The sequence below is a fragment of the Euprymna scolopes genome, chromosome 30, assembly GCF_053919585.1.
Source record: "Euprymna scolopes isolate OS-2025 chromosome 30, ASM5391958v1, whole genome shotgun sequence".
NCBI lineage: Eukaryota > Metazoa > Mollusca > Cephalopoda > Sepiida > Sepiolidae > Euprymna > Euprymna scolopes.
This window is the reverse complement of record NC_136511.1, coordinates 64,570,796-64,594,700: the sequence shown is the minus strand read 5'-3', so window position 1 is coordinate 64,594,700 and position 23,905 is coordinate 64,570,796. Positions and strand designations below refer to the sequence as shown.

General features: G+C 36.5%; 1 protein-coding gene across 1 annotated transcript in view; it reads right to left on the bottom strand.

The window, feature by feature from the left end:
- LOC145254826 (derlin-1-like) overlaps window positions 1–15,508 on the bottom strand; it is a 58,912-nt gene extending 43,404 nt beyond the window's left edge. The window contains exon 1 of the mRNA XM_080113657.1: window positions 15,066–15,508. Coding sequence (XP_079969783.1) covers window positions 15,066–15,224 — 159 coding nt within the window. The 5' untranslated portion in view covers window positions 15,225–15,508. The remainder of the gene's footprint in view (window positions 1–15,065) is intronic.
- Between the last annotated feature and the right edge of the window lie 8,397 nt (window positions 15,509–23,905).

Genomic DNA, 23,905 nt, shown 5'->3' with positions numbered 1-23,905 from the left:
TGAATGTATAAGTTCAGTCATATAGTGCAATTTGCAATCCCCTCTGATCCATTGGACTGAATAAAAAATACAAGATATTACTTTTGGAACATCCCTTGTATAAAACATGCATCCAGTTATAAAAAAAAAAAAAAAAAAAAAAAAAAAAAAAATGAAAATCACATTTCGATTTGCATATAAACAGACAAGCTCTGAAAGCATAACTTTTTAATAGTACGAGGGTTGTTCCAAAAATAATACTTCCTAAGGTAGGGTATTTCTTGAAAAGTTTGGAGAGAACTAGGGCAACCTCAGCAGAGGATTTTTACAATAGTATAGCAGGGATGAAATCAGGCCCATACACCTTTGAAATATCTAGTTTTTTATGACATTACAAACATGGGAAAGTGTGATTTTCAGATCACTGAATGTGGCTTCTGTCCACAAAGTGAAATTTGGGAGGAGGTGGCTTGTTTGGTCTACAGTGGAGTTGGAGGTAAATCGTTGGGCAAGCAGGTTTGCCTTTTTGGTTGCCATGCAAACAACCTGAAGGTGGTCGGATAGTCGGGGGAATTGTGGATTTCCCATTTTTTACTACACTGTCATAAATTTTCCAGAAATCGGTACTTCTTAATTTCTGCGACTCAGGCAAAGACTAACCCTTTTATGGCAGGGATAAGACAAATTGGAGCCACTTCCATGGCTGGATCCATGTTCATCCTGTCATCTGTAAATATGACACAAAGTAATTTTCATTTGAGAAAATATGCTTTGGCAGATGAGGGCTCGCTTTGTATTTATCAGTTTTTTTTATTTTTGTTTTGTCATTACTGCTTTAGCAAAAGTCTTTGATTAGTTTGCATAATGCTTGTAGAAATGGATCTAGAGCAGGGGGTCGAAAACTTTTTTCAAGAGAGGAGGCTAATTAGCTATGCAGGGTCTTGGTGAACAGCCATTACATAATGGCACTCACCATGAATGGGTTGAACTGACTTTCTCCAAAGGAGGAAGTTTCATGAGAATATCAAATTCACAAGTGGTCCCGAATCACTTGTATATTCTGGTCAGGGGAGATGATATTAGGTTTTTGCAGTTCTTGTAAGGAGGTGTAGACATCCTCCCATTTACAGCATTTGGTATTCCCAAATGGTCACCTATCTGGTACCGACCAGACTCAACATTGCTTAACTTTAGTGATCTAACAAGAAGAGGTGTGTTGATGCGATTATGCTGCATACACGTACATTAAGTGTAAATTGAATTTTCAGACGCTCTGTGGATTGAAAGTGGCAGTGAATGAATGTAGGACCTGGTTGACATGCTAGAATTTCCAACTCTCGAACATGTGGAAGAAAGGTGAATAAAACTGATGCATATGTATGTAGTAAGCTCTGGTAAGAAAAAAAAAAAAATCTGTTTTTTTTTTTTTTTTGTAAGGTATCCCCCCCCCCCACTGATTTTATCTAAATAATTTATCTTATTTTACTATATAGGAAAACAACAATAATAATTGCAATCACAGTCCAGCTGTTGAGTTGGACGAAAACAATTCTAGGGCCAAATATGGGCCAGGAGTTGCCAACTCCTAATCTAGATATTCACAATACTTGTAGAAATGCATCTAGAAGATCTCACAGTTGCTGCCTCTGATGAATAGAAAGATGTCTAGCAAATACATCCTACTATAGCTTTTCTAAAACGTCAATAACCAAGTCAAAATGTGTGCATTCTTCTATATTGTTGTAGACTTTAAAACGATACACAACTTACCAATGTTTGATTATTCATCTAGACCATTTTTCACGCATTCTTCAAAAGAAACATTCAATATTCTTATGTTACATACATTGTTTGAATGGAAATGTTTGAGTGACACCTAATGGTCCATGGTGACCTCAGAATGGAAGGTGACCAAATCATGTGAATTCCGGACAATGATGTTCTGTGTCCTTCCTGTTGAGATTTCAAGCAGAAGACATGTCTAAGATGTCAACTCCAATGGAGTGGGAGAGAGAGGGGGGGGGGCACATGCCTACAATGTAGTTAAGTGTAGCAAGACAAGTTATCCATTTGTCTTTCTCTTTCACGTGTATGTAAGTAACCAGCAATTTCATTTGTTTGTTTACTCCATTTTTTTAGTCACATGCAAGCGACTATATAAGTCGGTCGGTCTGTCTGTAACACTTTTGTGCTTGGCCTTTTTGGTTAAGATCATAGTTGTGTTGTTAATAGATGCTGTTCTTCAAGTGTAGTATCTGTTCTTACTACATGCTGTACTTATTGTGATATAAAGTGGGGGATCACTTTTATGTATTAATTTAATGTAAAATGATTACTCACTTTACAACCAGTCAGTGTCAAAGCCATTCAAGTCATTCTCCAGATCATTCAAGTTGTTTTTGAAGGATTCCAGTTATTTTTTAAGCATTCAAGTCATTCTTAAGGTCATTCAATTCATCCTTAAGTTCATTAAAGTCATTCTAAGTCATTTACTTTTTATTTATTTAAGTCATTTCAGCCCATTTTTCGGTCATTTTAGTTTATCTTTAAGAATTTCATGTCAATCCTACATTCACGCATTCATTCATTACACGAGAGCACGCGACTAATGGCTATCGGCCTTGTTTTTTTTTAATTTGTGTCTTAATATTTTGCTTTGCCTTTCAGATATAGTAATTAGTGGGGAAATATTAAGTTTAACTGTCTTAGCGATCAAAAAATTGCATGCTGTATGAATTAAAAAAAAATAAATAAAAGAAAAGAAAGGAAACTCAGCTGCAGAAGTAACAAGGAATATTGGAAATGTCTATAGTATGAATGATCTGAATGATCGAAAATATCAATGGTCGTTTGCAAAGATTTTTTTTTTGAGACTTTAACCTGTCAGATCGGCAACGTTCGGGAAGACCAAAATCAATTGCTGAAGACATCATGTAAGATGCTGTGGCGGTCAATCCAAAATTAATCAGCAGAGAATTAGCTGAACAATTCAATTACCACCCATATCACAATCATTTCGTGTCTTCACGAGTTAGAAAAAAAAAACTTTAAACAGGCGCTCAACAAAATCAAAGACTGACTGTTTACATATCTTTACTTTCTAACAATCACCGAGAACCATTTTTTTCAAAGAATTGTGACTGGAAATGAAAAACAGGTTCTTTACAAGAATACTCAACGAAAAAGACAATGGTTAGACTGAAACCAAAGTCCACAACATTTTCCAAAATAAGGACTACATCCAAAGAAGGTTACACTCTCTTTATGGTGGGACATGAGTACCGATTCATTATGAGTTACTAGAGCATAACCAAACAATCATTGCAGTAAAATATTGTTTGCAGCTGGATGATCCCAAAACTGCTTTATTAAAAAGATGGCCAGCATTACTCAATAGGAAGAGTGTAGTGCTTCAGCATGATAACATGTGACCTCGCACATCAAGAGTTACTCAGGAAAAGGTCAGGAGTTTCAATTGGGAAGTTTTGCTTCATCCACCTTATTCACCTAATATTGCTCCATCAGACTATCATCTTTTCCAGTCCTTGCAGAATCACTTAAGCAATAAAAAACTTATGAAAATGACGACCAACTAAAAGATGACTTGAATTTGTTTTTCTTTCAAAAAGCAAAGAAATTTTTTGAAGGCGGCATCCAAAAGCTAGTTGATTGTTGGATAGAAGTTATAGAAAATGATGGAAATTATTGTAAAGATTAAAAACACTGTAATATGAATGTTTCAGATGAAATAGGCCTAAACTGGCCAGATACTGGAAGTTCAACAGCACCTTGTTGGAGCTGGAGGACTTCCGGTTGAAGGTCACATATATAATCCAACGGGCATTAGTGGGGTAGTTACTGGGAGTAAGTGGTGGGTTAGTCTCAAGGCTAGGATTAGACGCTTCTCAGTCCAGTACAGCCAACGCCTCGCGCTAGATAAGGCTAAGGCCAAGAAGGAGATAGAGAATAGGCTAACCCGGGCGGTGGAGGGGGGGGGCTAGAGATAGCATTAGCTAAACAAGACCTCAACCGCTTGGCTAGCGAGCGGTACGAGGGCCAGATAGTTAGGGCTAGGCTAATAAAATCTTAAATAAGGCTGTTAATGTAGATGCTGTTTAGCGTAAGGCTGCTCTAAGGCGCAGCTCAGACGGGTACATTCAAAAAGTAAACAACCTGGAAGGGCACGCGCTCGTGTCGACGCGGGAGATTTGCGAGGGGTTTCAGAAGCATCTATCGGAGCGCTTCAACCAACTACCCAGACTCAGGGTCGAAGAGTTTGGCAGCTATTTGGCAGACTCGCCCCGCCTCATGGCGGCTAGCTGTGATGGTCTTGTTGCAGAACATGATATCATTACTGCATTGAAGCAGGTCGGCTGCAACAAGTCCCCGGGGCTTGATGGTCTACCCTACGAATTCTACTTGAGGCTGTCGCATATGTTGGTCCCTATTCTGAAGGATATGTTCAACCATTGGTTTGTTCAGGGCTCCATCCCTGGGCAATGTTGGACAAAAAAACATTACTTTCTTTTGAACCTGATAAACAAATGCAAAAGTTTTTTTTCCACCTATCCTAATTTGTGAAACGTGGACCCTGCCGTCTTGCCAAAGTGAAATCTTGGCAGTAACACAAAGGAAGATGGAGATGGTAATGTTGGGCATCACTCTACAAGACAGAAGGACAAACATCTGGATCTGCCAACAAACAAGAGTTATTGCCATCAAGAAATCCAAACACAGATAGGCAGAGCACGTAGCCAGACAACATGACAACAGATGGTCCATCAGACTAATGGAATGGACACCTCGTGAACATAAGAGGCCAAAAAGAAGACCAAGAATGAGATGGAGGGACGATCTGATACAACATATGGGTTCCACATGGCAGTGGATAGCTTGGGACAGAGTTAGATGGCTAAAGTCTAGGGAGGGGTTCCTCATTGATTGATAAAACCTTTATTGATTATTGATTGATCCTAATTAGATTACCATCAAAAAGGTTTATGCTTATTTAACTCTAAAAATCATTTTGTGATACCGTATATATAGTAATCTGCAAACAGTTACAAACAGCTTTACGTATTCCTAATTTGCATATTATTTTTAAAAAACAGTTTCTAGTAAATTAATATTCTATAACATACATTTGTAATTTGCTTTGTCATAATTTCTTATATAAGCAATAGTTTCGTCAACAGTAAAATGTCTGATGTTGCTGAAAACAGATACTACACTTTAAAATATTTATTTTAACAAAATATAAAAATACATAATGAATAAATTAGGCACAAGGCCATTGTGTGGGGATAATGGGTGTCGTTGGTCATCGTTGGTTTCAAATACTTAAAATTGCCTATCCTACTCTTAACTAGAAATATCTGTCACCACAATACCACATTCACCCCAATTTGAAAACGTTTTATTGAATTGTTTGCAAATACTATATTTTAATCCTTGCCAGAAGGCCAAGGTACTTTAAAAATATTTTTATGAGTAAGCATTTTTAAATGAAAGAAAAAAAAAAAAGAAAAAAAGAAAATCAAACGAACCCTGGCTTTAATCTATTTTAATAAGAGTGGATAGCGTAGTATAGCTTTTGAATTATTACAAGCTTGTTTTCCAATCATTACCTCCCTTTTTTTAAGGGAGTGGTGGTAGTCCTTTGAGAGAGAGAGGGGTTAGGGTTAGCCCTAACTCTAACCTTTTTTAAGGGAGTGGTGGTAGTCCTTTGAGAGAGAGAGAGAGAGAGAGAGAGAGGAGTAATGTAGTATCCGTTATTTTATCATGAAATAATCTTAGAGATTATCTTTTCTTTGATGGAGAGAAAGAGTGTAGTATCTTCTCTGTTGTGATGATAATTAGAGCTATGACAACAGCATATTCTTTTCATTATTTTGACTCTCGAGTATATATCAGTTAATATCGTAAATGTTTTTAGATAGAGTGATGTGGTTCTCGATTGATTAATTGTGTCTAACTGTGTCGGATATATACTTGAGAGTCAAAACAATGATAAGAATATTCTCTTGCCATAGCCCAACTGATAACATACTCACTGGAATTATTTTCTTTTACGAGGGGTGTGTATCATTTCAATTATTACCTCCAAGGTACTATAAAAATGTTTTTATGAGTAAGCATTTTTAAATGGAAAAAAAAAAAAAATCCCTTGCTTTAATCTGTTCTATTTTAATGCTTACAGATGATGCTTGCAGATGATGTTCTGGAAGAGGCTTAGCCTGTGACGCTGGCCCAACACCTTCATCGCCATCATCTCTACTTTGACGGTTGATGATGTTGATGTGTGGGAGGATGCGTGCCTTATAATTATATTTCTGATCATTATTTTTATGGAATTTATTCAACCCTTTTTCAAATTCAAGTACTGTTTCATTTTTTTTTTATAACTGATCCAAGTAGTGCATTCCTAGGTGTATCAGAATTTTTGTAGGAATTTTTGACACCCCTCACACGAAACTGCGAATAAAATATAAAAAAACTCGTAATTTCTCTTTTAAAAGTGGGTTGTTTATTTTCTTTATGGATTATACTTCCAAAATAAACTATTAAAGTTGTTTTTAAAAGTAATAGAAATATTTTTTTTTTATTTTTTAAAAAACAGTAATGAATTTTACGAACTCGATATTTTTCAATTTTTAAACTTTAAAAATCTATCAAAATTTTTCTATTGATTCTATTTTTATGGTATTTTCAGGGTCAATGTGAAATTTTATGCTCTTTCCAATAAACCGAATATATTTTAGACAAACGTTTTTTTTTAAAATTCACGCCCCCCCATTTTCAAGTGTCTATTAAAAAGTAAATTAATTTACTCACCAAAGTTTTATATATCACAAATTGAAGAGAAAAGGTCAATAAATAATATATTCAAATTTAAAACAAAAAAAAGTAGTGTTTTTTAGAAATTTACCTGTAAAGTCTTAAGTTTAAAACCTTTTTAAAAAAAAAAAAACGTTTTTTTTTTTTTTTTTTTTTTTTTTTTTAATGAAACCTTGGTCCTTGCTCCTTTAATTGAAAAAAAAAAAAAAAAAATTAGGGCTTGAATTACATTTTTCGAGGAGTAATAAGGTTAGAAAGACTGGGTGGAATTATTCACTATTTTTCACGAAACTTCTGATACACCTAGTGCATTCCACATGTTGATCACTGGGCACGCGAAAAGAGTACTTGCTCTTGTTGAGTCTTGATTGATGCTTGAATAACTTCTTGGAATGTCCTCTTGTCACACTGTGGTCCCTCTCCACAAACATGTTCTCAGTACACTTCTGATCATATTTCTCACTCACTAACTTGTATGTTTCTTTTTTTTTTTTTTTAAATTACATTTTCACACCAAACAAGGCACAGTGCTACTTTGATGTAGGGGGCTACTATAGGGAACATAAGTTGCAGAGATACTATGTCGGGAGTTGAGCAGCAAAATGTCTGTTCACATTACACTTGAACTTCTGCATGTCAGTACAGTTGGGAAAGCAGGAATTCGGAAGGGAGTTCCGAAGTCTAGTAGTTCTAGGGAAGAAACTATTAGAGTAGAAGGCTTTCTTACATCTAGGGATCTTTTTATTTTTTTTTTTATTTCTTTACAAGGAGGTCACCACTTATCAAGGCCTGGAAACCACTCAGGGATGAGGGTTATTGCATGTACAGTACGTTGTACGTTAGTGTTGAGATTTCACAAAGTGTCTACTTAAGGGGGCGGTTCATCAGGAATTTGTTTACGTTGGATTTGAAGACATCCAAGTTGTAGTCAGGTGGGAAACAGGCAGACGGAACAGAGTTCCACTGGCGTGCTGTTCTAAGAAAGAAGCTTTGTCCATGGAATCTACGTTTTGATTCAGGCACAGATAGAGAGTGGGGAAAATTTTTGACAGTGGCTTCAGCTAGATGGGTGTTTTTCGTAAAAGATTGGCGTGGGGGGGACCAGAGATTGGAGCTCAGACGAGCACTTGCCATGGAAATAACGGTAAAACAAAGACAGGCTTGCAACATCTCTTCTGTGGGAGAGAGGTTGCAGGGAAGAGAAAAGGGCATCCCCCACTAAACCACAAAGTCTATTCTGTACTCTGTCAAGGCAGGATAGGCTGTTTTTAGCAGCTCCTGCCCAGATATGGCAGCAGTATTCCATCCTTGGACGTACTTGGCTTTTATATAGATAGAGAATTGCATAAGTAATGAGATATCTTCTGGAGCGGTAGAAGTAACCCACCATCTTTCCAGCGACCCTGGCAACAGACTTGATGTACGTGTTCCATTTCATATCAGGAGTAAAGGTCAAGCACAGAAGCTTGTCAAAATATTGAGCTTCTCCTAGGCGAGAGCCATCCATTACAATTGATGCCAGATGGGGATCAGATCGTTGATGGTGTAAAGATAGGAGTTTGGTTTTAGATGCATTAAAAGGTAAGCAGCCACAACTTTCCCCACTGAACCACTCGTTCGAGATCAGAGGAGAGAGAATCAGAGAGAACTTTGTCATTTACAGCCTTTGATGTGTTGCTGTAGATGGTCGTGTCATCAGCATAGATGTCAATGAATGATTTAAGTATGTGTTTAGGGAGATCATTGATGTAGATCAGGAAGAAAGTTGGGCCCAGGATGGACCCCTGAAGGAATCCAGCATTAATACTGCAGGCCTCTGATTTTTGTCCATCGACCACTACTCTTATGAGCCTATTAGAGAGAAATGATTTAATGATTGAGAAAACATTTTCAGTTATACCGTAGCTGGAAATCTTGTGAAGTAGGCCTTTATGCCATACCTTGCCGAAGGCCTTTGATATGTCAAGTGCAATTGCCCTAGAAAGGTAGCCTTTGTCGAGAGATTCGCTAATCCTATGAGATATAACCGTTAGCACATCTGTGGTAGATCTTGCAGAACGGAAACCATATTGCGTGTCACTAAGGAGGTCATTTCTGCTGAGGTGATTGACTATTTCTCTATTTAATATGGATTCCAGCAACTTACTCATGACACACAGGAGACTTATTGGTCTGTACTGAGAGGGAGAGGACTTATCACCTGAATTCTTAAATACAGGGCATACTCATGAGGTTTTCCAGGGTGTTGGAAAGCACTTCTCCTTTAGGTAACGCCTAAACAGTTTCGTAAGTATGGGAGCAAGTTCAGGTTGAAGCTTTTTTAACACTATAATTGGGATGCTGTCAGGGCCAGTTGCTTTACTGGAATCAAGGTTCTTGATTAGCTTGGCGACCTCATGCACAGATATTTGTATATTACCTAGCGCGTTTTGTGTTATAGGAGGAAATATGGGGAGTTGATGGCCTTCGTCGCATAGGGTAGTATTAGCTGCAAAGTTCTTGGCAAATAGTTTGGCCTCGTCTGATGCTGACGAGATGACCTCTGGTCCATTGATAATGGTTGGGATAGAACGCACACTTCTGTTCAGGATCCTATTTGTTATTTGCCAAAACTGGTGGGAACCAAGCCGCTGATCAGCTACTTTGGATTTAACAGACTGGGCATATAGCTCTCTTGCATGTTTTATTACTCTTTTACAGTGGTTGCTGGTGTTCCTGAAAGCAGCTTTAGTCTCAGTGCATCGTTGGTAGTTATGGAAAAAGTGATTTCTGTGCACAATGGCAGCAGCACATTCTGGGGAAAACCATGGCTGGCTGTTAGGTTTTTGTTGGAATTTTTTTAGATGGTATGAATCGGTCTATGCCTACAATTAACCATTCGGTTAGGTCTGATACTATAGAGGACACATCCTTTTTAAACATGGAATCTACTGGCTAGGGGTGGGATTTTGCTGCTTGTCGGGGGTATTTATGTTGAGGGGGTACAAGGGTTTGTAGTTCATCAGAGCATCCACCATTAAAATACTTGTATAGTAGGCAGAGGGATGCAACATTTCGTCAATGGGACAGAAACTGAAGCCTAGATGACAGTTCAGGACCTATCAGGTTGTCCAAAAGCGAGAGACTAGTAGCAGATGCACCAGCCCAAATGTGACAACAATACTCAATACCTGGAGTAACGATGGCCTTGCAGAGGTACAAAATACTTTCAGGTGTAAATAACTTTCTCTAGCACGGTAGAGAGAGCCCACCTTCCTTACAGTGGCCCTAGCAATACTTTCAATGTATCTGTTCCAACTCATGTTCCCTCTGAACATTTAGCTGAGGAGTTTGAAAAAAGTACTACATGTTTTCCTATCAATTATCTCCCCTTTTTTAAGGGAGTGGTGATGAGAGTGATCCTCTCAGGCACTACTACTTCCTTTGAGAGAAAGGGAGGGGGAGGTAGTGTAGTATTCATTATTTTGTCATGAGATCATCTTAGAGATTATCTTCTTTTTCTTTGATGGAGAGAGCATGTAGTATCTTCTCTATTGTCATGATAACATACTCACTGGAATTACTTTCTTTTATGAAGGGTGTGTATCATTTCAGGTTTTACCTCCTATTTTGGAAGGGGTATTATCTGTTCTGTTATCATGGTACCATCCTGCTGCCAGACATTACCACCTCTGTTTTTTTTTTTCCACTCTATTTTTGTTTTGTTGCCTATAATAAAAAATGTTGCTTGTACAAAGAAAAGTAACAGATCAAACAAGGGAGATAAATCATGAAACAAGTTTTTTTTTTTGTTTTTTTAAAAAAATTAAATTGTTAGGGGAAAGTATAGAATAGGCCGGACCTGAACGAGAATCACGCCCACCCAATAATGTTTATAGTATGTAGTATAGTTTTCGAGGTGGGTGGTGGTGGGGGTTATTCCGAAAGCCGTTCTTAACATGGGGATGTTGGGAGTAGTTATACTACACTGTAAAAAATTCTGCAGAAATAAGCAGGCACCTCATTGGTCGGTTTAACTGCCCACGATTTTGTTTGAGCCAATCAGATTAATTGTTGTTATTAACTGCAGAGTTGTATTTTGACGCTATTTTTCAGTTTCAGATAGCGTCAGTTTTCTTCAAGACAGCAGGCCGAAAGGACGTGAAAAACTCATCCCCTTATCTGAGGCATGGAACCCCAAAACCCTTTTTGTCTATTTGAGACGTATTAATGTCCTAACGTAAGATGAAATATTACCATTTGCAAACACTATTGCCCTTATGTCGGACGAAATATTATATTCTTCGCACACTGATGTGCTCTACAATTGGACTGGATTTCATCATTACTTATTTAATGTCTCTCCGAGACGATTCTTAAGGTCTACATTTTGACCTGCCACTTGTCCGCTATTTGGACCGTTTTTTTACAGTAAACTCCACGATGACAACCGGACTCAAAGCATTCATCCTTGGAAGGCATCACTTCAAAAACATCGACCTGCTGCAACTATTTTTCGAACAACATGGAGACTTTAATCCTGCAAACGCAAAGATAAACTTGAACTATTACCCTATATAGGTGTTACCCGCTCTGTTCTGCAGAAAACTAAAGATGGCACATCTTTTGCAATTGGATCTTTAATTTAATAAGATTTATGTTGAAGTTTAAAGGTGAGACTGTTGTGATTTCTGATTACCTTTCTTTCATTCTGCCAATAGCGAAACCAAGGTGGGGAAAACATCTCACAACACTAGGTTAGGTCGTAAAAAATACCGCCTGTAGAATACCAGTTAAAATTATTGCGGGAGTTGAGTGATTCACGCTCAGGTCCTCCCAGATTAGTTACAAAACACACTCTCCTACCAATGTTAAGAATGGCTTTCTAAATAATAACATTATTTCAGCACGGTGCAATAAGTGCATGTTTCAATTTAGTTAAACAACAAAAACAGCAAAAACTACTTTAATTAATTTGAATAATTTCCAGTTCTATTTTTGTAAATTTATATCAAATATATTTTTTACAATAAAAAAAAATTTAATTAAATAACGAACAATAAGCAAAAGTTGAAAGTAATCTAAAAATGCACTCACTGGACTGTGCTGAAATAATGGTAAAATTTTACATTAAGGCCCGTCTCACGTTCATATATAACGAAATATTTTTTTTTGTAGATTTCGGTGTGCTAAAAACGAATCTGAAAACCGTTTCCGTCGCAAAAATATAGTTTTCATGATATGAAGAAATTACTTTTTCGAAAAGTGGGTGATCACTTTTCCATGTAAATTTAACGTAAAATGAGTACCCACTTTCTGGCCACCTGAGAGATGGGGCATTAGAGTGTTTATTGGCTAAAAGGTTTCGTTTCTTTTTTGTTTTTATCTTTCAATAAAGACGCGAGGAAATTAAAAAATAAAGAAAAATCGGTATTTTACTTTAAGACTCATCTCACATTTGTATAGAAAAAGAAAATAGTTTTTTGTAGTTTTCGGTCTGCTTTAAAAGAATATGGTAACCGTTTCTGTCGCAAATTTACCGTTTGTATGGTATTAACCCCTTAGCTCTGGGACTATTTTCCATTTAACAGCCCAGCCTTCGTTTACGCTACGCGCGAGCATAAAAAGGGCTGTTAAATGTGCACTCGCGTACCAAACTACTTGTCACAGGGTAGTATTGGGAAAAAATTAAAATTAGACGAAAAACAAGTAGTTTTCCAAACATGAAACCACGTAATTCTATGTTATCACGGCTGGCCATTTTTGTATGCGCAAGCGTGCGATGGTATTAACCCCTGAACTCTAGGACTATTTTCCATTTCACAGCCTATGCTTCGTTTACGCTACGCACAAGCATAAACAAAGGCTGTTAAATGTGCACTCGCGTACCAAACTACCTTGTCACAGTGTAGTATTGGGAAAAAATTAAAATTAGACAAAAATCAAGTAGTTTTCCAAATATTAAACCATGTAATTCTGTTATCATGGATAACCATTTTGTATGCGCAAGCGCACACATGGACTATGCTCGCGTGAGACGGGCCTTCAAGTAAAATAATACCGAAATAATAACGTTATCTTTTATATATATAAAAGCGAAAATGTATGTATGTTTGTGTGTCTGCTAAATACTTTCGACAGACACGACGAAAATTCACAAACTCGGTATCATATCGAAGCTCCATCTTTCGCTCGAAAAATTGGCCAAAAATGTTCATTTTTTTCACCCCGAAATCGACAATTTTCGACAGGGCCCCAAAACAAAAACGATCTTCTCATGACGGAGGCCGGTTCTACGCATGCGCCAGATGATGTCATGACCTGATTTACTTTAAATAGTTGAAAAACTGAACAAATTTCATGTACATTGCATTAGCTCAGTCGATTAGCGCGTTGGTTCATTATCTAAATGTTTTGCGTTCGAATACTGGTGTGAGATGTCTTTTTTTTGATTTTTTAAATTTAAATATTGAACCAGTGTTATTTAAGCCATTTTTCACGTAACGTTCGTTTTTCTGGTTTTTTTTTTTTACTTCGCTTATCCACCTCAGACCACACACCCAAAAACACCCGGGTACACACCAATTTTTTAAATTTTAATATCGAAACAGGCTTAGTTAAGCCATTTTTCACGTGTTCGTTTTTCTGTTTTCATCGTTCGTTTGCCTTACATTAGTTCTTTTTGTGTTTTTTTTTCCCGCTTAAATATTAACGTTGTTCTCTTTTTTTACTTCGCTTATAACAAACAAACCTGGTCATTGACGTCGTCATAACGCTCGACGACTTCTGGGCGCGCACCTGTCAATTTCGTTCTTACTTAAATAAATTCAAACATCTTTCACTAACTCATTCTGGCTGGCCGATTTTATTTTCAAACTTCGCCTCAGGGCTTCAGGTTCGAAAGTCATCCCCTCTTTCCGATTGAGTAGCTTTAATTTAAACCTTCGCCACTTCCGGTTTGGCGATATGGACGCAACGGCGTCACATTTTTTTTGTCACGTTCTTCTCCTTCACGATACAGGTTCGAGCCTCCCTGTCTGCCACCACTTTTTTTTTTTTTTTTTTTTTTGCTCAACACACACCTCCTAACACCTGGCACCCAGGCTACTTATTTAGAAAGCTATTCTTAACATGGATAGAGGAGGGTGTTTTCTAACTATTCTCTACTTTCACTTAATTTAATAAAAAATAAGAGTAAAAATGCAAGTGCACTGAGGGACCACCCAAAGACTTACCTTTAAGAAGATTACGGGGAGGTTGAAAATAAGAAAATGCTTTTCGGAATAAACATCCCCAATCTCTCATGGCTTTCAGAATTAACACCCTTTAGAGTTTGGACAACTAGTAAACATTGAACCCCCCCCCCCCAATTTTCGTATAACTTTAATTTAAACTTGAAAATACTATTAAAAAAATAGCGCGGTAACAAAAGTGCATAAGTACCAAAATATGTTTTCTAAAATAAGCAATCTGAGTTATGTCCCTGTTTCTGCAATCTTATTTGAAAAAAATCGACCTGTCGCCTTCTGTACAAGGACAAAACAAAGAAAAAAAGAGAAAAGAAGGGGTGCTTATACAGAGAAAGTACCGTGCTGTTTGTTTAAATAGTATTAAGTTGAATTCGTTTTACGGTACCTTGTTTATTAAATTGTTAGGTGAAAGTACAGAATATTTACAAAACAGCCCCATATAAAGAATGGCTTTCTAAATAATTTCAGCAAGGTACCTTCTCTGCAAAAGTACCTGTTTTTTTGGTATCATTATACAAACACCGTGACAGCGAATTAGTAAAATCTTTTACGTAGTATTCTGTTACGTTTCGGTGTGCTGAACACGAATCTGAAAACTGGGTTAGGGTTAGGGTTAGGGTTAGGGTACATTTTTTTCTACTAATTCGCTGTCACGGTATTTGTATAAATTTACCGTTTTTTTTATATATGTTTTCACGCCATCGAGTGTTAACTATTCAGTAGTTTTCTTTTTTTAAAAAATTTACTTATTTAAAAACGACCGTAAATAAGTAAACACCCAACAAAAATACGTTTACGTATGTCAACAGTTTCCGATTTTATTTATTAAAATTGCAGCCTTTCTTACTGTATCCTACGTGAGAAGTTAACTTTAATTAACAATTTAATGAATTTTAATTATTAAAAAAAACAAACTAACTCAATTATTCTTAACCTAAAAATACATAAATAAATATCCAAGGAAATAAAAAAAATACATTTCACAGTCGTTTACGAAAATAAAATAAAATAAAAACTAACCTGAAAATTGTAGACGACCAAATCGAACCGTAGAATAAGAAGCAACGGAGAAATTAAACCGACCCGAGCGATGATAGGCAACACAACAGAACCAGTAAACCAATACTTAGTGATTTGTGGAATGGATCGGTACCATTCACCAATATCGTTAGACGCCATGCTTACGGAAAATATGCCAAACAAGAACCGGTGTCGATTAATCCACGTCGCCTTCAACAAGAAAGGCCTGGGACTTTTAACTAACTTATAAAATCTGACAATTAGGGCATATAATAATTATTAATACTAATCAATCTTAATCGAGTTTATTAAAAAAAAAAAAAAAAAATTTTAACGACGTCGGATATGTTATTAAGAATATTCTACTTGACTAGTTTATTCAATCCGGGGTTCGGAATGATACGTAAGCACTTCCGTTTTCAGACGATTTTCTCTTTCTCTTTTCTCGCATTATAAATGAAGACTTCCGGTAGAAGCAGTTTTTCTCTGTGTAAATACACGTAGTTTAGAAAAAGAAGTAAAATGCGGTTTTTCTTTTTTTTTCTTTTTTTTTTTTTTACAACTTATTTCACTTTGACTAGAAAATAAAGAACATTCTTAAAATACATATATAATTGTGGTTAAGAACACACACATAAATAGTTCTTGGCAAATGTTTAGTTTAGCGGCGTAAATTATTTGACGAACAAAAATTTATAAACACTATTTATTTCTATATAAAACATATTATTTGACCCTAAGACTGAAATAAAATCAGAAAAAAAAATTCATTTTTATTATTTTTTCATCATTTTTTTTTTTTGACTTGTGCGAGCCTTTTCTAGTCTTGCACAAAAACATGCTTTCACATCTCAAGCCATATTTCTTGTCACATACATACGCGCACACAGCATACGTGCGCACGTACACACACGCACATATATTCACATTCACGTACACTCACATTCACGTGCATACACACATGCTAACATACACACATGTACGCACACATACGTGCACATGCACGCACACATGGGCAACGTCACTTCCCCTTTGAAGGAAATCCACACATGCGCAAAAGACCACCGGAAACAACTATAAAAGCAAGAGGCATAAGCTCTTCACCCTTTTCGACTTAGCTCTCGAGCTGAGAGGTTGGCGGACCAGCCCCCTCCTTTGCGGGGCCCGCGCGCCTCACGTCACCTGCTATTATGCATGGGGCAAGAGTCAACAGACAGTACGTACACCTTACACGTTTTCTCTCTCCATGAACTGGATTGACTTTCTCACTCTTTTTTTCCCCCTTTTGCTTTGGTCCATCAACCAGACATGTGTGCACAGCTTTACTGATATCAACCCTCTATCTTTTTCTTTGTCTACACGCTGGACTGCAATTTCTCATTCCACTACATCACTCACTCCTTTTTCTACGCGCGGACATGAACACGTGTTACACCTAAAACATTCATTTTTCAACAGGAAATAAACGACATGTTTATTTTATCCAGCAATTGAGTATTGTTTCCTTCTTTCCATTCGTTTCATTATTTTCTTTTGTAGCGAGTTAGGATATTTATATCCTGGCCTGCAACAGACTAAATGTATATTTGAAGCCGTTGTATTGCTTTTAAAATTTGACCTTTCTAATGTTTGACAGATCGGCCTTTTTAAGGCCAAATTTAGCCTTTTTTACGCCCTTGCATAACAATATATATTGTGAGAAATTCCATATACAACTGCCACTTTCTTGTTTAGGCCGGCCACACAGTTCTAGTAGCCTGTCCGTGATTGGTTGATTTTGAATGAGTCAAGTAAATTGCTTGGCGCCCTTTTTTTTGTATCATCATTTATTTTTCAGTCTAGCAGAAATTCGGCATCGGGATAGACTCAACACAGCGGCTCTCTCTTGAGGGAGCCAAGACAATTTCTTCATGAACATCAAACAGTTGGTGAATGAAGGACACATCTCTACAAGCAGAGACTACTTATATTGCTGTATTTATCCTAATTGAGGACGACATTTAAGAGCTGTTCTGCATGTTTATTTTCCAAATATTGGATCTTATCTCATTTCATCTTGAGTCCCAAGGGGCTCACATTATGCCTAATTGTAGACACCATCATTCCCGCCGAGTTTTCCATGAAAATTCATGGATCATTCCAAAGAAACAATGAACTAATATTCCGACAATAGGAATTCGAACTGAAGGCTCCATGCGTATGGAAGCAAATCAGGCCACTGTTTCGCAAAAGGACTATACCAGAAGTGAAGAACTTTCATTGCTGTTGCTTGTGAATAAATTTTGAGTTTGAAAGGTATGGGCTTTTGTTTGTGGAATTCATTTGCTTCTGCTGGGAGGAAATTGAGGTGTGTGAAAAAGAAATTTCTCACAATATATATATATATATATATATATATATATATATATATATATGAATTAAAATGGAGGTGGTAGGACCTGAATACTCAATGTTTCGCCCGATTTATGCGTTCATAAATGTACGTTCGATATATTCAAATTCTTCCTTGATGTATTCTTTACTGCATATTCTCAGGGCCCTAAGAAAAAATCCTATTAGAATACCTCTTTTTACTTTATCATTGTGATGAGAATAAAAATGTATGTAATCATTTTTATTCGTTACTTTCCGATGGACTTTAAAACTTAGATGATCATTGTTATTCATGATATTGATGTCCAGAAAAGGTATGGAGTTGTTATTTTCTCTTTCATGCGTATAGTTAATAGTGGGTTCGATCTTATTTAATTTATCAGTGATACTCTCTATTTTGGAAGATATGGGGAGAAAAATTAAAATATCATCTATGTATCGATAGTAGGAAGTGTCCTTCGGCAATTTATGTTTCATGGGTCCGGTTTCTATGAATTCTAAAAATAGACACGCCAAAACCCCACTTAGGGGGTTACCCATGGGCAGTCCAAATTTCTGTTTGTAGTAGAGTCCATCAGATGTGAAATACGTCATGCCAATGCATATACTTATAATTTTAATTATATTATCTATTGGCAGCGGTAATTAGTCCTCGCACAAAAGAGCAGGACACAAAATGTTTTGAATAATAATAATAATAATAGAATAACAATAACAAAGACTTTCGCTGGCGAGGACTACTATTGACCGTAACCAGTTATACACTCCTTTTGAAAAAAGTTATGTACTGAATATTTGTTAATGAAACCTATATGAAATATGTTCCTTATTAAATTTGAAAGATTTTCTATTCTGAAAGAAGTTTAAAAAAAATTTAATCTAGAAAAGTTATTTTAAAGTTTTTGTTAAAAAAATTCAGATTTTCTCATTATTCAGACCTGTATTACAAAGAGGGGGTTGCAAAAATGAATTGTGGTGTGAGGAGAAATACAAACTGAAACAGAGAGAATATTCAGACGTGTAATAATACAAAGACGGGGTTGCAAAAATGAGTTGTAATGTAAGGAGAAATACAAACTGAAACAGAGAGAATATTCAGACGTGTAATAATACAAAGAGGGGGTTGCAAAAATGAGTTGTGGTGTGAGGAGAAATACAAACTGAAATAGAGAGAAGTAGAGTTTTAAATATAATCTTAAAAAGATAAGATACAAGTTAGAAAAGCATTTCATCCAAGGCATGAAAATTGTTAAACAAAATGTTTTTACTATAGGCTTTAAAAATAAAGGTATAAGATTCAATTTGAAATTTATTTATCTTCAAAGTGCGCTTTTATAAATTTGACAAAGTAAGGTATAAAAATTTGATTTGAATTGTATCAAAGAATTACCTTGGATTTATTTTATGTAATGTAAATTTTGTTACAATTTAAAAACATTATCTTTCATCTAGCAATTAATGATATAGATATAAAATTTTCAATGTGCATGACTTAAAGTCTTCAGGGAGAATATATGCTATGGTCCAGATGCCGGGTAGTAGTTTGGCTCCTTTTTCCTCCCGGTGGCTGTTTGCTGAAAGAGATTACTTCAATTTGGTAACATTCATCTGCACAAGTTGATAAGCGACGAATAACAGACTCTGATGCAAGTTTTGGTTTCGTTGTAAGGGTTAATTATTAAAATAATTCTGATTAGAAGAAAATGTTATTTATCAACTGAAGAAAACTAAAATAAAAATATATGCCATATTTTTTTTTGCATCGGCAGGTTTACCCAATAATAACTCAAACAGGGCCTTTTTTGTTTTTAACAACCGATTCTCTTCTCCCATTAGCGGTCGGTCCCCTAAAAATAGTTTTAGATCGAGCAGCAAAGGAGATGACGGTGACAAAATGCCTCAAAGTTGTGGATGTGTGTTTTTAAACACGATGAAGCCATGCTAACCAATATGTTCAGGACGAAAAACTAAAATAAAAAAATCTGTCGAAGAAATTCCACATAAAAAAGAATGAACTGCACGTCTTCTCTCTCTCTTTCTCTCTCTCTCTTTCTCTCTCTCTCTCTCTCTCTCTCTCTCGTGTGATGAATTAATGTTTCCTTTAGTTTTACTCTTTTCGTTGTTTATTGATATATTTTCCGCTCGGTATTTTTAGACTTTATCTTTTCTTTTCTTTCCCACTCCTCCCATAATCTATTTTTGTAATAAAATTGATTTAAACTTTAATATCCGTGTTTGCATTTTATTGCTTCCATTGTTGCTGTTCGTTCGTCCATTCCATATTGTTGTGGGGGAATCACCCTCCAAATGGACTGTTCTATCTATTATATAAACCATAGACCTTTTGATCCCAGGCGTGGATTAAACACCAGAGCGACCCTCGCCTGCTCGGTGATGGTTAATGCTCTTTTTCAGTTGTAACTTTTTTACGTTGTTGTTCCAGTAATACATTGTTTAAACTCTATTCCGTTGTTCTGTTTTCTTTGTGGCTTATTGCAAGCCATAACACTGGCAACATTGGATTCGGAGAACATACCCACGTTTATAAACAGTGTTCTAAAACACGAAACACTGACGACATTGGATTCAGGGGCATACTAAAATCGAAAGTAGTAACGACATTGAACAAAAAAAATACTCGCGTTAAAATAGTATTCTAAAAATACTAACGATGTTGGACTCAAATGTTATCAAGCCTAAGGAAGTGTCTAACATAACACTTGCAACTGAAAGGTTCACGATAACTAAAAAGAATAAAAAAAAAACAAACGCAGATCATTACGAAAAAAAAAAAAAGAGTTTAAAAGAAAAAAATTTGTCACGACTTTCAAAGATAGCGCTGTACTTTTGCAAAACGAAAAAAGTTTGTTGCAACTTAGAAAGGTAAATTTTTATACTTTTGGAAAAAAAAATTCGTCACTTGTGGTTTTCGCTGCTAAAATCGGGTGTTATTTTCTTTTTCTCTGAAGAAAAATATACCCTTGATTTTTTTTCTTTTCTTTAGACAAGGAACTTTTTATACATTTTTGTTTCTGTTCATTTTGTTGTCTGAAGGAAGAAATAAAAAAGAATAAAACAGTTTTGTAAAATTCAGCGAACATTTTGAAATTGCTAATGCTGACAAAGCAAAAGGGACAAATTGAAAGTAGCGTTGGAACATTTGACCAAGTTGCATATCGATGTCACAAAGCGTCAGTCACAATCCGAAAAACACTGGACTGAACGTCAAATACGATTCGAGGAACAGCGAAAGGAAGTTTAAAAACAGTTAGCTGAACATCAATTATGAACAGAGGAATTGCTTACAGAAATTGTTAAAAATAATGCGAATGCGGAAAGCAATTCAGCATTTTCTATGAATACAATATGGACCGCAATAGATAATTTTAAATACGAGGAAGAGGAAAAATCATTTGCAGCGTATTTTCGGCATTATGAAGATTTTTTTTTTAATTTTGACTTCAGCAACTGGTCCGATCAAAAGAAAACCAGACTTATACTACAAAAATTGGAAACGGCTGAGCATGATAAATTCGTGGATTACATCTTGCCTCGGAAAATAGCAGATTTATTATTCAATGAAACGGTAAATTTGTTAACAGAACTTTCTCGCCGAAAACGTCTCTTTTCCATAAGCATTGGAAATGTTTGAATGTGGTAAAAGACGATGATGACGATTTTGCCACCTACGCAGCTTTAGTGAACAAACACTGTGATGACTTTAAGTTGTCTGAACTAACAGCAGACAATTTTAAATGTCTTGTGTTTGCGCAAGGGTTAACCTCGAAAAGATGCGGAAAAATTAGAAACTGAACTGAACTTAACACTTCAAAAATTGACTGAGGATTTTCAAAAAGTAGAAATTATTAAAAAAAGCTGCAAGAAATATCGAATCAGGCATCGCGAATATAAAAAAGTAACAAAGAAAAAACCGTCAAAATGGCACACAGATACTAACCACCGAAACTCAGAAAAACTAAAAGCACCGAGCGCTTGTTTCAGATGTGGTGGAATACATTGGGTAAAGGATTGCCCATTTTTAACAAAAAGATGCCATTTATGCAATAAGATCGGTCATAAAAGTTCGCATTGTATGAAAACTCAGAATAGAAGCCGTGTACGTCAAACCAGAACTAAGGACGTCGTAGATGAAAATCTACGCAAATATGCAACGGTTAAGATTTTCGGCAAGACTATTAAATTCCAATTAGACAGTGGATCGGATCTTTCAATAATAAATCTCAAAACATGGAAAATATTACGAAAGCCGACTATGTTAAAAACTAACAGAATGGTGACGGCTGTTAATGGTACAAAAATTCATTTTGAAGGTGAATTAATTACAAACGTCACTTTACGGGGGGGGGGACAAAAAGGCTAAGATTGTATGTGCTAAAAGATAGTGAGAACCTGTTCGGTTCTGACAGCATGGAGGAGTTTCGTCTCTGGGATCTTCCCATATCCACATTCTGCAAGAAAATAGATACCTGCCCAACAGAAATGGAGAAACTTATAACTTGTTTTAAAAAAGAATTCACAAACGTATTTACTCCTGGCCTGGGGAGATGTACAAAAATGACCGCAGATTTTAAGTTGAAACCTGGCACACAACCGGTGTTTAAAAAGAAACGTAATGTCCCATTCGCTTCCCTGAACAAAATAAATCAGGAACTAGACAGATTAGAAAGCATCGGTATACTGGCTAAAATTGAATATAGTGAGTGGGCTGCTCCGGCAGTTTACGTAAAGAAAAGGTCCAGGGGAATTTGCGTTTGCGCCGACTTTGCGACTGGACTCAATGGGTCCTTAGAAGATTTTCACTATCCATTACCTAGTCCAGAAGAAGTGTTCACAAAATTAAATGGCGGTAAGTTTTTTTCTAAGATCGACCTAAGTGACGCTTACCTACAGATTCCACTAAACGACAAAAATGCTAACCTCCTCTGTATTAACACTCATCAGGGTTTATACAGATACGAAAGACTCGCGTTTGGTATCAAGGTGGCACCCGCTATATTCCAGCAAGTAATGGATGCTATGCTGTCTGGTTTGGACACTGCAATCGCATTACTTGATTACATTATCAAAGCGAGCAAAAGCAGGGAAGAACATGAAAAACATATCAGACAAGTATTCAGTCGAATGGATTTAAGATCAAAGCAGATAAATGAGAGTTCTTTTTACAAACAATTAAATACCGCGGTCAAATAATCGATAAAAATGGCAGACGCCCAGACCCAGATAGGGCAACCACTATTAAAGAAATGTCAGCACCAGTAAACATAACTCAATTGAAGAGTATTTTAGGTTTGGCAAATTATTACCAGGGGCTCATCCTAAATATGCACAAATTGCATGCACCACTTAATGAATTGTTGAAAAAGGATAAGGCTTGGGAGTGGACAGAAGATTGCCACACATCATTCAGGGCCCAAAGTTTCAACATAAGAGGCACCTGAACCACATCAGGAAACGCTTCTATGAGGATTAAAAAGAACCACCGCAGGATGGCAGTGAGGCGATTGAAACTGTGTATGACTGTTTTGACATGGACCCTCCAAAAGGGATGTCAGAACCGAGACGCTCCAGCAGAAAGAGGAAGCGCACAGACCCCTTAGTGGTCTGCTCCAAAAGGAAGAAATACTGATTTTCACAACCGCAGAAATCAGCTTGAGAGGGGGTGTTGTTGGGGAATCATCCTCCAAATGGACTGTTCTATCCATTATGTAAACCATAGACCTTTTGATCCCAGGTGTGGATTAAACACCAGAGCGACCCTCGCCTGCTCGGTGACGTTTACTACTCTTTTCAGTTGTAACCTTTTTACGTTGTTGTTCCAGTAATACATTGTTTAAACTCTATTCCGTTGTTCTGTTTTCTTTGTGGCTTATTGCAAGCCATAACACATATTTTACAGGTTTTTGAAAGAGCCTCCCCATCCTCTCTTGTTTGGCAAAATATATTGAACCCAAAGAACCTTTTCCTTTTCTTTTGTTTTCCTTAATTTTTTATTCATTTATTTTTTTTTTACATGGAGATCACCACTTATCAAGGCCCAGAAGCCACTTGGGAATAAGGGTTATTGCGTGTACAGTAATCAATGGGATAGTATCGTAGTAATCGTTAGTATTGGAGATCTGATAAAGTGCCTTAAGAGGGCGGTTCATCAGGAATTTGTTTATGTTGGATTTGAAGACATCCAAGTTGTAGTCAGGTGGGAAACAGGCAAAAGGAAGAGAGTTTCACAGGCGTGCACTTCTAAGAAAGAAGCTTTGTTCATGGAATCTATGTTTTGATTTAGGCACAGATAAAGAGTGGGGAAAAATAATGACAGTGGTTTCAGCTAGACGGGTGTTTATCGTGGAAGATTTTGTTACGTGAGCGCCTTTACCTAGTCCCAACATAGTGTGATCATAACAATATTAATTAGGTGATTTCCCGACAGAAACTAAACTTTTCCATTATCT